The following is a 12,430-nucleotide window of genomic DNA, read 5'->3' as shown; positions in this document are numbered from 1 at the left end:
AAGATTAATAAATCGTCCTTATCCACTTCGCTTTTTTTTTATTTATAATTTTTTTTTATCTGTCGCAGTTCTCATCCATTTTTCAAGGCGCGACAATCTGCAATTGTTTTAATTAATTTTTATTTATTTATTTTGGGTCGAGAAATAATAGACGTAGGAAATCCCAGGCTCTGCCCAGTGCCAACACGAGCAAAGTACAACACCTCATTTCAGCAAAAAGAAATAAGTACAACTATCCTCAGCATCCAAACACTCCCTAATTCGGCACCTCTTGCCTCTTGGGTATCGGCCTCACGGTAAGGGCATTTTCGTCACAATACTATTTTCCATATTAGCCACCAGAAAGTTCCGTACAAGCAGATCTCCAATGACCTTCTCTCTCTCTTTCTTTCTGTGTTCAAATTATTAACTCGTTGAGTCCCGTCCGATCTCCGACCTCGCCAAAACGACACCGAGTTCATGGGCGTTCCTGCGTTTTACCGCTGGCTAGCGGATCGGTACCCACTGTCCATCGCCGACGTGGTGGAGGAACAGCCTAGGGAGGGCCCCAATGGCGTGCCTCTACCGATCGACGTTTCCAGACCAAACCCTAATGGCTATGAGTTCGACAACATGTACCTCGACATGAACGGCATTATACATCCCTGTTTTCATCCCGATGGCAAGGTTTTCCTCTCTTTTTCCCTCGATAATTTCCATTATTTTTATTTCTTTCTATATATTTTCTTGTTAACGGTTGATTTTGGTGCTATCAGAGATAGAATTTAGGTGCATGTCTTGTTAATGGGAATATGTTGTTCAAAATCATTGGTTTAGTGATGCTAGCTTTGCTTCTAAATTACTTCAACAATTTCCACATTTTTTTCCAGTCTGAGAGAATTTAGTTAATTGTTGGTATGTTTATGTTTGATGATTGAAATGATTAAGTTTTGGTAATCTTAGAGATAACCTTTAGTCCTTAGTTATGATTATTTGGATTTATGAATGATAGAAAATGTACATGGTATGCTAACCTAAGCTCATTAATAACGCATATAAATGTATATGTATTTATGTGGCTTGATAATGCTTGAATTTAATTCCCTTTTCTTGTGGGAAATATCAGATTCTGTTGTTTAAACTCATATGTTGACTTAAATATTAAGTTGGACGAAGTTGGATAAAAGTTATCGTTTTATGTTCTTTAATTTACCTCTCGATGATGAAATGCCTTTGCTTGAAGTTGTGGCCTCAGGACATGTTTTGTTTGTTTTGTTTGTGCAGCCAGCCCCTGCTACCTATCATGATGTATTCAGTTCAATATTTGATTACATTGACCATCTCTTCTCATTGGTTCGCCCAAGAAAGCTTCTTTTTATGGCAATCGGTAAGGTTTATCTTAGATCTGTTAAGTGTCATCTATAATAACTTTCTTTGCTCTAAATTCAGTACTTCATATATTTCTAATCCTCCAGACGGGGTTGCTCCAAGAGCTAAAATGAATCAGCAACGTTCTCGACGTTTCAGAGCTGCAAAAGATGCGGCTGAGGCGGTAAGTAATGTGGCTGAGGCAGTAATATAAGTAATGTGGCTGAGGCGGTAATATCTTACTTACCGCGCATAATTGGTTCATATTCAGTGAGCCAGTGAACTTATTGTTGTCTTTTAAAAAATTATGCTCTTTTAGGAAGTCGAAGAGGAAAGACTGAAGAAAGAATTTGAGATGGAGGGGATGTATTTGATTCCTAAAGAGAAACCTGAAACATCAGATTCAAATGTTATTACTCCGGGCACTCAATTTATGGCAGTGCTTTCGGTGGCACTTCAATATTTCATACAAAGTAGGTTAAACCACAACCCTGATTGGCGATCTACAAAGGTTGGTTTGACATTTTTGTCTGAAGTAATTTTTAATTGCCTCCCTTAGTCCCTTCAAGATCGGATTATTCTTTACCTACGGAGTAATCCATTCTCTATATTTTTACCATGTACTTCTGGTTTTCAGGGTACTTTGTCTCTCTAAATTTATTTATGGGGCTGCATTGGGTGATTATTTGAAGGTTATTCTGTCTGATTCAAATGTTCCCGGCGAGGGAGAGCACAAAATAATGTCATACATCCGATCGCAGCGCAACCTTCCTGGTTTTGATCCGAACACTCGGCATTGTCTCTATGGTTTGGTAAGTGTTTATTTAAGCCTTTTGCAATTCCTACGTTTTCTGTTGTCATTATTCTTTCGTGTTGCATGTCATATGTTCTTTGAAAGGGATGATTTTTGTATGCCTTTGTTGCGTTACTTAGTTGTTTAGTTCTTAAGTAAGCATTTGGATTGTCATATTCAGGATGCAGATCTAATTATGCTGGCTTTAGCTACACATGAGGTTCACTTCTCAATATTAAGAGAGGTCAGTTCTTTTCTTCAGAACATTCTTAAGTTTAAATTGTTTATTGCAAGCAGTTGATCTTATAGATTATTTACTACGATTGTACAGGTGATTACTCTTCCAGGTCAACAAGAAAAATGTTTTCTTTGTGGGCAAGTTGGTCATCTGGCAGCTGAGTGTCGTGGTAAATTTGATGATTATGGAAATGTAGTAGATGAAACCCCAATTCACAAGAAGAAATATCAGGTTGGAGAAGTGGCATCCTGCCTCTTGTTGATACCATTTCTGAATTCCTCTCATATCAATTTCATATTATTTCTAAGCTGACATTTTGGTTGTGCAGTTCCTCAACATATGGGTATTGCGCGAATACTTGCAATATGAGCTGGAGATTCCTAACCCTCCTTTTCAGATTAACTTTGAAAGGATAGTGGATGATTTTGTGTTTATGTGTTTTTTTGTTGGCAATGATTTTCTTCCACATATGCCGACATTGGAGATAAGGGAGGTATGTTATTGTGGCAGGCAGGCTGTTGCTTTAATCTTCTGAAGTTATCCATTTCTAGGGTTTTTGAAACTAATATTATTGTGGTTTCATCCTTGTTTTTTACAACTAAAATGTTTAAGGTTTGTTAGCTTTTACTTTATCAAACCGTAAGATTTGTTGCACTGGTCCTTTTGTTTGGTTTTCACTTTGCTTTCTTCTTTTGATGAAATTGTAAACTTTTTACTGTCTCAGGGCGCTATTAATTTATTGATGCATATTTATAGAAGGGAGTTTACTGCTATGGGTGGTTATCTTACTGATGCGGGTGAGGTAAATCACTCTCGTTTACATGTCTGTTCAACTTGTACCTCATTGCTTTTGCCATAAATGCTTTCTGAAGAGTCAATCGCAATTTTCATTCTATGATGTTTGTAATGCGTGTTATGCATTTATGTTTTCTGAAGAGTCGATCACAATTTTCATTCTTATCAAAAAAATTCTATGATGTTTGTAATGGGTGTTGTGCATTTATGTTGTTTCTCTTGGTTTTTATATTTGTAAGTATCAAATACATGAATATTAATAGCAAGAGAGAAGATCTAAAATGCACCCATGGATGGAGATTAAATGAATGTCATTGCTGTCATTGCCACAATAATGATATTGGGATCATCTCTATTGTAATGTAGGAGACTGGTGCGACTAACTGCTTATTATTGATCTAATGCATTAGCTCACTATAATAATACCTCAACTCCAGTGAGTGCAAGGCCCTTTTTAATTGTGGATGACTGCAGTTTTCAGTTGGATATAATGTGCCTGATATTGAGACACAATTATAAAAGGAATAACTATAAGGAGTAGAACCTGATTATTACTATTAGCCATAGAGTCTTTTTTTTTGGTTGGTTCTATGTAAAATATCTAATTTAAGATATCTCTGCCACTCCATCTCTCTTAAAAAATGTGTATGTTTATTCTGTTATTACATTTATTTGTTTAAATTTGTTTCTATGTGGGACTTGCTTATAACGTAGTAATCTTTGCAATTTATTATAGCGAAAAGCACTTTTCCCCTTTTATTAGTATTGTTTTTGTTGTCCAAAAGCTCCTGCTTTCAATTTTGAAGTTCTACGATTGGCGATTGCAGGGTAGTTTATTTAGTCAATATTGGAACTATCTATTTCAGTGGATGTAGTTACGTATTTAAGTTTTTATCACAGGTATTGTTAGACAGAGTAGAACATTTTATTCAATCTGTTGCTGTTTTTGAACGCCAAATCTTTCAAAAGCGGGTTCGAATTCAGCAGGTATTCCACATCTTCTGACTTAACATGTATTATCAGTTCTTTTGTTTCTCAGTCTTCTGGAGCATCATATGAAACACATGGATTTCAATTTAAGCATGATAAATAATTTATTCTTTTCACTGGGAAGTTGCTGCTTTCGTCCATTAGTTTGCATACTCCATTTATTTTTTGTCGGCACCTTTTAGTGAAGACTGATATTCTAGCGTACTTTTCATTTGGTGATTATTTGACTATAATGGAATTCCAGTGGTCTATTATTTGGTTAAAAAAATTGAAAACTTTTCTATGAGATGTATACTATGATGGTCATGTCCAGCAGGAGATAATTTATAGGTATATGCTCTTGTTGCATGGGCATTAGGTCTATCCATAGGATACTCACTTTGCTGAGTAGAGAAAATGGATATGATGACATATCATAGATATTTAGTGACCGTTTTGTTGTGTCTGGGCTTCATTTGGATCCCTTTGACAGAAATGTTAGGCCACTCATGCTCAGTACTACTAATTTCCCTGCATGATATGTGAACCAAAGGCTTTTAGGCCCTTGTTTATCCAACCAGATTTTAACACATCAAACTTAATTTTTATTTGGGGGGTTATATTGTGGGATTATAGGTTACTGCATCTTTGCTGCTGCTGGTATCTAGAAGTAGTTTACTCCTTCAATCAATGATAAACAAGCATGAATTTTTCTTTATGCTGATGATGTTTATATTGCAGGCTATAGAGAATAATGAAGAGATGAGAAATAGATCTAGAAGAGAATCTTCTGCAGAGCTACCGGCTCCAGTGGTTGACAAGGTCTGTGATTGAACTGCAACTATGTGATTAAATTTTTGTATAACACAGTGATAAAGAACTTAGCCTTTTTCGTGCCAGCTATATATGTTAACTCATTTCACTGTGACGTCATGAAGTGACTGCGAAAGCTTTTTACAAACTCGACAGAATAGTTAGTTCTCTTTGGACAACTAAGACTTTTTAGTGTCCCTTCTCTTCCCATGGAAAATTTTCAAAACCAAAAGATTCACTCTCTCAAGCACCCTTTAAGCATATTAATGGCCTCAATTTACCGTGTCTTTTAGAGAGGTTGTACATCTTCCCATTGTGAAGGAGAGGTCTTGGGCTCAACTCATAAAGGAGTTCGTAGTTGAACCCCAAAGGGTTGCTGAGAACCCTTGTGTAGCACAGCCTTTAAGGAACTTGTCAGTTTTAACCTACCGTCAGCAATTCTTGAAATGTTTAGTAAGTAAGTTTTAGTTTTAATGTGTATTTCAGTTTTTCTTCAGATTTAGCTATGATGTCTTTCCTGAAAGCTAGTATTGTCTCTAGCGGTTTTTCTTTATATGAATTTTAGCAGAGGGCGAATTTGGTAAGATTTGGTTTTTTCATTGCTTTAGGATATGCTTTGGTTTGTTTGAAATTTTCATTAACCATTTGTACGGGCAGTCCCTGATTGATGGAAGTCCTGTAATTTGGGCAGGTGAAGTAGTGTAATTAGAGGATCTATGGTGTTGATATTTCTGAATACGTTGAGAACTGATTTTTATTTTGTTTCTCAGGTTAAATTGGGGGAGCCTGGATATACAGAGAGGTACTATGCTGAGAAATTTCAAGTAACAAAGCCCGAGGAGATTGATAAAGTTAAAAAGGACTTAGTATGTTCCCTCACGCGAGCCATTTCTGTTCATATTATTTTGGTAGTGAATATGGTTGTATATTGACTCAGTTACATTGTTGAGGCTGTTCCAAATCAAAAGCTTTTCATCTTATTTTGGCTGTTTCTGCCTAGTTCGATGATACAAGTATTAAATTACTCCATGCTAAAATGTGTACATTTCTTTGCAGGTTTTAAAATATGTAGAAGGCTTATGTTGGGTCTGCCGATATTACTACCAAGGGGTCTGCTCATGGCAATGGTTAGTTCGACTTGCTTGGAAAATGTTTTGGTTCCTTTTATCTACTTTGTCTCATCTCATTGCTGAGATACGATATTGTATATTTGTGTATATATATATATTCTTGAATCCTGCTGTTAGGATGATTTCCACCTATCCCTTAAGGATGTCCCACTAAAAAAGCTAAATCTCCTATGCTTATCCGAATGGGTAATTGAACAACATACGGCAGACATGTTACATGTACTCTCTGTTTTGTGAGTAACAGGATACTGCACCTCTGCCTTATGATCCAAATTAGCTCAGGCCAGACAGAGTGAAGGACTTTGACTCAAGTTACCCTTTTAGTGGGACCAGTTGAGCAATTGGGACTGTTCAACCTGATCAATGTACCATTCAACCATTGGTTCATTATGGATCCTGGTATTATGTTATGATTTTCAAATACGGATAGTTTTAGGTAACCTTGGTATTTTGACCTGGAGGCCAAAGGACAGGTCCTTTCGCCTGTTGAATGTCATAAAACTATGGTATCTTTCCTTTTGTTATAAAACAATAGGTAAATGCTATCGAACCACTAAGTTGTTGGACCATTATGGTGTTGAACTTGAACATGGATCCTATACTTTAAACCATATCTGTCTAAGTTAGTTTACATAAGGTATCTGTTGGTATGCTATAATGATCTGGAGGTCTGACTGCTCTACCTGAAAGTTGGATGGCGAACTGATGAGCGAACTCGTTGACTGGGTTGGTGCCCAGTTCATTTTCAATAACTGTGCTTGTATCTGTTTGTTTCAGGTACTACCCATATCATTATGCCCCTTTTGCTTCTGATCTAAAAGATTTAGATGAATTAGAAATAACGTTTTTTTTGGGAGAGCCATTTAAACCCTTTGATCAGCTCATGGGAACCTTACCGGCTGCAAGGTCTCTCTCTCTCTCTCTCTGTGTGGCTTTAAATTCATTCGAAAAACTTTTCATTATGTATAAGAAGAAAATATTTCTTATTATTCATGCTAGATGTAGTAATGGTAAACTTGGTGTTCCCATGTTACAGCTCTAGTGCTCTTCCGGAAAAATACAGAAATTTGATGACTGATCAATCATCACCAATCTATGATTTCTATCCTTCTGGTAAACTTGATTAGTTGTACATTAGTTGTACAAATCATTATATCTTATGAAGTTATATCCTTTTCAATAATTTTTTTTCAAATATCTCACTCCAGATTTTGAGGTTGACATGAATGGCAAGCGCTTTGCATGGCAGGTACGTTCTTGTGTAGTACTGTATATTTTTTTTCATTCGTCGAACTTCTTTTTTCTTTGGGGGTAAACTAATTGTAATTGTATCACTTTATGTGTGTGTTTGGAAGTCAGGGTGTTGCCAAATTGCCATTCATTGATGAGAAGAAATTGCTTGCCCAGACAAGGAGGCTTGAAAGCACTTTAACGGTCTGGAACATCTTGTATTTGTACTCCTAATATTTTTTGCTTTCGTTATACATGATGTTCACATGTTTGATTGAAAGCTTTAAACCCCTTACAAGGCTTTAGTATACCAATTGTTTAAAGAAAGCTTTAAGCTTTTGGGAAATTATAGTGGTTTGCAAGAGTTGTATTTAATTTAAGAGCACAATCATGGTTTTTTGGGGAAAAATATACCACTATGTAAACTGAATTCTCTGGTTCTGAGAATAAAATGATATATCATGCCAATCTCTTCGAGCTCTGGACAAAAAATTTTGAAATTATTGGCTATATTTTTTGTTAGAAATGGCTTATATGGTGGGCTGGGGAAGTTGTTGATCTTTGGGATAATGGATTCCATTTGGGTCAGATTAGAGGAGTTAAAGATCTTGTGTGGTGGGCTGCGATGAGCCTATTACTTATCTTACCATTGGACTGCAATAACTAAGATGAAGTGGCCTTCCATTTCTACATTTTGAGTGCTTATACTCTATCTGTTATATGCAGGAGGAAGAGCAGGCTCGGAATAGTGTGATGCTTGATTTGCTTTATGTCTATCCTTCTCATCCTTTGGCGGCTCAAATTAATTTGTACTACCAACATTATTATCAGTCACCCCCTCATGAAAGATTTGCATGGGCGATAAACCCAATTGCTAGGTTGGTTAATTTGGCAGCTGTTTATGTGGACTTGTGGTCTAATTGTCATTGTTGAAACTCACCGGAGTTATTACCATTGCTTTGTGTTTACCTTTTCAGTGGTGGAATGAATGGATACCTTTGGTTATCCGAGAGAAATGGTGTTCGATACGTAATCCCTTCCCCTGTTCGTGGTTATCCGAACATTGATTATAACCAAGTCTTGTAAGTAGAGCCCCTACTGTTGTCGTCTGAGTATTTAAAGAGGATAGTGTTTCATAGTGGGCAGTTTTTATATGCAGAAATGTTACCTATCTTAATCCTGTAGCTCATAAACACATCCCAGAACCTCCCCAGGGTGTGGTCATGCCCAAAAAGGTATGTGATTCTCTTTAAAATTCTTTCTCAAGTCTTACAGAGTTTTTATTCATTACTACATGGCATGGTGTGTGTGGTATGCTTCCTGTTAGAGTTTGGGACATATCAGGTTCCTGTGGTTGGTCTTTTGTTGCTTCACTTTTTGTATAAATGAAGAGTATTATGTTTTTGTGGTCATTGTGAATCTTCTAATGTGACAATGTCTAGAAGATATTGCTATAACTTAGCTTGTCATTTCTTTCAATGTCAAAGAACATAACAGCTATACATGAGTTGGGCTTTTCTTAAAATCACTCCCTGTGTTGATTTATCTTGAAACCGCTCCCTTCAAATGTTTTCAAGAAGGGATAATTTTATGTTTTTGTAGATGCTAAGACGGTTGGGAAATATGCTTCACTTGTCTGTGCCTCCTTTCTTTTTGTTCTATTATTTTTTATATTACCGTAAATCTTTGGGTATGAATATGATTGAAATTTTCTTTTAATTGTCTTCAGGTTGTAAAACCTATGGACATCAAACCAGCCCCTGCATTATGGCATGAAGACAATGGTCGACGCCAGCAAGGCAGAGAGAGGTAAATATTCTAACTTTGATGTGGCAAAATTCTTATTGTCTTTCTTTTTCAGGTTTTAGCTTACAAGATTTTAAATCAGGAATACCCGAGAATCTTAATCTTATAATTGTAACCCTGGACTCTGGATAGTGGTTTCTAATTGTGGTGCGTTTGTTTTAACAGGCCACAAGTACCTGGAGCAATTGCTGGACCTATGTTGGGAGAAGCAGCTCATCGACTTGTCAAGAACACACTTAATATTAGATCTAATAATTCAGCTTCGGGATTTTGGGACCAACAACCGCTACGTAATTTTCCAGGAAACTATCCAGTCAATAGACCAAGACCAGCTGGGCCCTCTGGGTATGAAAGGGGCTTCCGTGAAGAAGCAAAGTATGGAAACTCCTTCACTCCTCAGGGCATCATGGCTAGGCCTAGATTTCCCTCCTCAAATGGTATGCAGGGTGACAGACAGAGTTTTAGAGCTCAAGAAAGAGTCCAATATCAAGAACAGAGTTTTAGGACACAAGAAAGAGTACAATATCAAGAACAGTACCATAGCTTGAGAACTGGGATGTCTAGTTTAACAATGGAAGAAAGTGTGAGAACCATATCTCCTGCTGGGCAACCAGGGATGCCAAATTCAGGGTACTCCACAAACCCACAACACCAGTTTGCGCAGGGTGCTCTTCCTTCGCCGCCTCCCAAGTGGATTAACAAAGAATCAACTGCAAACGGTGGGTTATATAATAGGCAACAGGAAACTGGATTTGGCGGAGCATATGAGCAGCAGCCAGTCAAGAAGGTGTATCAGGTTAAGACTCGTGCTCCCCAGGATATGTCGGATGCTGGAGACCAGACTGGGAGTGATTCATCTGGATTTGTGTGATGTTGCCTGGTTCTTTGTAAGAGGTGCCCCCACACAGAATACTAAACTTATCTTACCTTGTGGCCAAGGGGAGGGCACTAAGACTAGCTTCGTGAGTGTATATGTAGCACATGGCAACAAGAGGTTGACGCTGTGGTTTGTTGCTAAAGTGATTCGGCTTGCCTGATTTGCGCAGCCAGTAGCACGGGAACCACAAAAGGATGGTTTGTTACATTAATACGGTTGAGATTTCTGCAGAAACTCTCAACAGATTGTACTAACTGGCTATGGCGGTGCATATATCATTAACTATTTGTTGGGTAGTTTGTAAAATATGCGTACATAGTTGCGGTCTGTTGTTATAGTTTCATAGGAAGAATTTGAGAAGGCGCTTACCCAATCAGAAATAGGGTTGATATGTTCATTAGGATGTAGGGGATTATGTCATCCAAAAGGAATTTGTTTCTTTTCCCTTCAGGAATATACGCTGTATCTATTAGTGTTTTCCTTTTGCACCTGGATTTTTATTTTAAATTATGATCTGATATCACAACAGGGTTTTCTTTTTATTTATTTATTTTCCAGAATCTTAACAGGGTTAGTTAAATGGAATGGGATTTGGTGCTCTGCTCGTGTATTTATGTTTTCGTTTTCTTCACTTTCTCAAAAGATTACTCATGCGATGTGTATAAGATATAAGCCATTTGAAAGTAATAGAAAATGATGATCAAGGTATATCAAATTAACAACCCTGTTTTGGACATTGTTCAAATAAAATTGAATGAGATTTGTTGATTGTTCAAACTCAATGCATTTTCATAAGCACCAAGACACTGAAGAACAATATGTTTCCCCCAAAAAGTCGAGCTTTGACATTATACAAATGTAAAAGAGGTTCTTTTCACATCACAATGTTTGAAATGCTATGTCCATGGGACGGAACCTATGCCACAATTCAATACACAAACCTTCTCAGAAACAAAAGATACTATACCTCTCTGGTTACTCAAGTGACTTGAATTATTATATTTTCACATATAAAAGAAAAAGGGCTCATATCATACCTCCCTCCCATTCATTATTGCAGAAAATAGCCAGACAAGAAAAGCACAAAGAAAAGGAACAAGCCCCCAAATATGAGCACAGCCTTCTGGCCAGAAGTGAGTGCATTTCCACCAAGCCCAAACTGCTGGTTCTGAGCAAACCCAGCTATCTCCACACTCTTACTCACAAAGAAGCTCTGTGCAGCCCCACATGTTGGGCACCTCCAATCCTCAGGTAACTTATCAAATTGCAATCCTGGTGGGATTGGATATGATGGGTCTCCCACTGCCTCATCATATTTGTACCCACAAGACCTGCATTCGTATATCCCTGTATTCAAAACTGCAAACTTCTCTTCAAGCCTGCGCTTATCAAATGTTGTTTCTGCTGCTTCTTCTTGTTCTGGCTCTGGCTCTATATAGGAGGTGGGAGGAGGAGAAGCAGGCTCATCTGATGTTGGTTTATCTTCTTTAGAGACATCAATAGAGTTTGTAGTCAAATTGTTTGGTTTATGGAGCTTGTGAGTAAGTGAGAGTGATATGCTTGGGATCTTGGGAAGGAGAGTTGGGTTTGTGAATTGGGTTTTGGGTTTTGGATGAGAATGTTGGGAAAAAGAGGTTGAGAGGTGGAAAGAGAAGGTGGGTCTTGTTGTTGCACAAGCCATGAATGGTGATAGTGGAGATGGATGTGACTTAGTGCCTCTTTGTTATTCAAAGAAGCACAAAGTGTACAGAGAAAATGGTTTAATGGGAAAGTTGTTGTTTTTCAAGTTATGTGCGTGCATCTGGGTGGAGGAGAAAGCTCACAAAGGGATCCATTGAAGGGCATATGCTTGCTTTGAAACAGAGAGTTGGATAAGGTGGGGAAGGTGTGAGATTGTAAGTGGATTCAAGAAAATGGGCCGGGTTTTGGGTTTCAGTCCAACTATCTAAAAACCCAAACACCCAAATACCCAAAACCCAACAAAACAAACGAGTAACAATAAAGTTGTCACCGTCGAGGTTTCAGGATTCGAAAGTCGATCGGGCAAAACTTATATACATACTAAACTCGACATTACGAGTGGATTTCGTTAATAAACATATAAAGATACACATAGTCAGAGGGACGTAATGATCCTTACCCGCAAATGCATGTCTTTCAATAAATAAAAGTTTAACTAATGCAAAAACTAAAACTAAACAATGTAATCTAGGATCACACTTAAATAATTGATATTAAAATCTTGATCATCATTGACTCTCAACTCTTTCAACTTGAGACTCAACAATGGGAGATTTAGGAAGATTTTGCCAAGAAGATAAATCAAACATCTCAACAAAAATAAACCAATTCTCATAATAGCATCCATGCATTTAATCAAACATCTCAACAATACCAACATCAAATCAAACATTTCAACAAAATTTCAAAAA

General features: G+C 37.4%; 2 protein-coding genes across 2 annotated transcripts; one reads left to right on the top strand and one right to left on the bottom strand.

Annotated features, from left to right (window-relative positions):
- Positions 1-240: 240 nt before the first annotated feature.
- On the top strand, positions 241-10,524 carry XRN4 (exoribonuclease 4). Its single transcript, XM_021961770.2, has 22 exons — positions 241-666; positions 1,264-1,366; positions 1,455-1,531; positions 1,667-1,858; positions 2,040-2,159; positions 2,322-2,384; positions 2,472-2,609; positions 2,707-2,871; positions 3,103-3,180; positions 4,074-4,160; positions 4,884-4,964; positions 5,726-5,821; positions 6,012-6,082; positions 6,863-6,991; positions 7,122-7,198; positions 7,294-7,334; positions 7,445-7,519; positions 8,042-8,193; positions 8,293-8,397; positions 8,475-8,550; positions 9,045-9,124; positions 9,287-10,524. The coding sequence occupies exons 1-22, from the start codon at positions 460-462 to the stop codon at positions 9,990-9,992; spliced, it is 2,919 nt and encodes a 972-aa protein (XP_021817462.2). The 5' UTR covers positions 241-459; the 3' UTR covers positions 9,993-10,524.
- Positions 10,525-10,819: 295 nt separating this feature from the next.
- LOC110759617 (Rubredoxin-like superfamily protein) lies at positions 10,820-11,867 on the bottom strand. The gene has a single exon (XM_021961702.2). It carries the CDS (start codon positions 11,677-11,679, stop codon positions 11,050-11,052), a length of 630 nt encoding a protein of 209 aa, XP_021817394.1. The 5' UTR covers positions 11,680-11,867; the 3' UTR covers positions 10,820-11,049.
- Between the last annotated feature and the right edge of the window lie 563 nt (positions 11,868-12,430).

This window comes from Prunus avium, chromosome 6, assembly GCF_965620075.1.
Source record: "Prunus avium chromosome 6, drPruAviu1.hap1.1, whole genome shotgun sequence".
NCBI lineage: Eukaryota > Viridiplantae > Streptophyta > Magnoliopsida > Rosales > Rosaceae > Prunus > Prunus avium.
Note: the sequence above shows the minus strand (reverse complement) of the source record. Positions and strands in the feature narration are given on the sequence as shown.

Excerpts from the sequence above, each read along its gene's own strand:
- LOC110759617 (XM_021961702.2), bottom strand. The coding sequence starts at position 11,679 with ATGGCTTGTGCAACAACAAGACCCACCTTCTCTTTCCACCTCTCAACC.
- XRN4 (XM_021961770.2), top strand. The coding sequence starts at position 460 with ATGGGCGTTCCTGCGTTTTACCGCTGGCTAGCGGATCGGTACCCACTG. Across the intron at positions 2,610-2,706 it reads TTCACAAGAAGAAATATCAG|TTCCTCAACATATGGGTATT; the intron begins GTTGGAGAAGTG and ends TTGGTTGTGCAG. Across the intron at positions 7,520-8,041 it reads GGCTTGAAAGCACTTTAACG|GAGGAAGAGCAGGCTCGGAA; the intron begins GTCTGGAACATC and ends TGTTATATGCAG.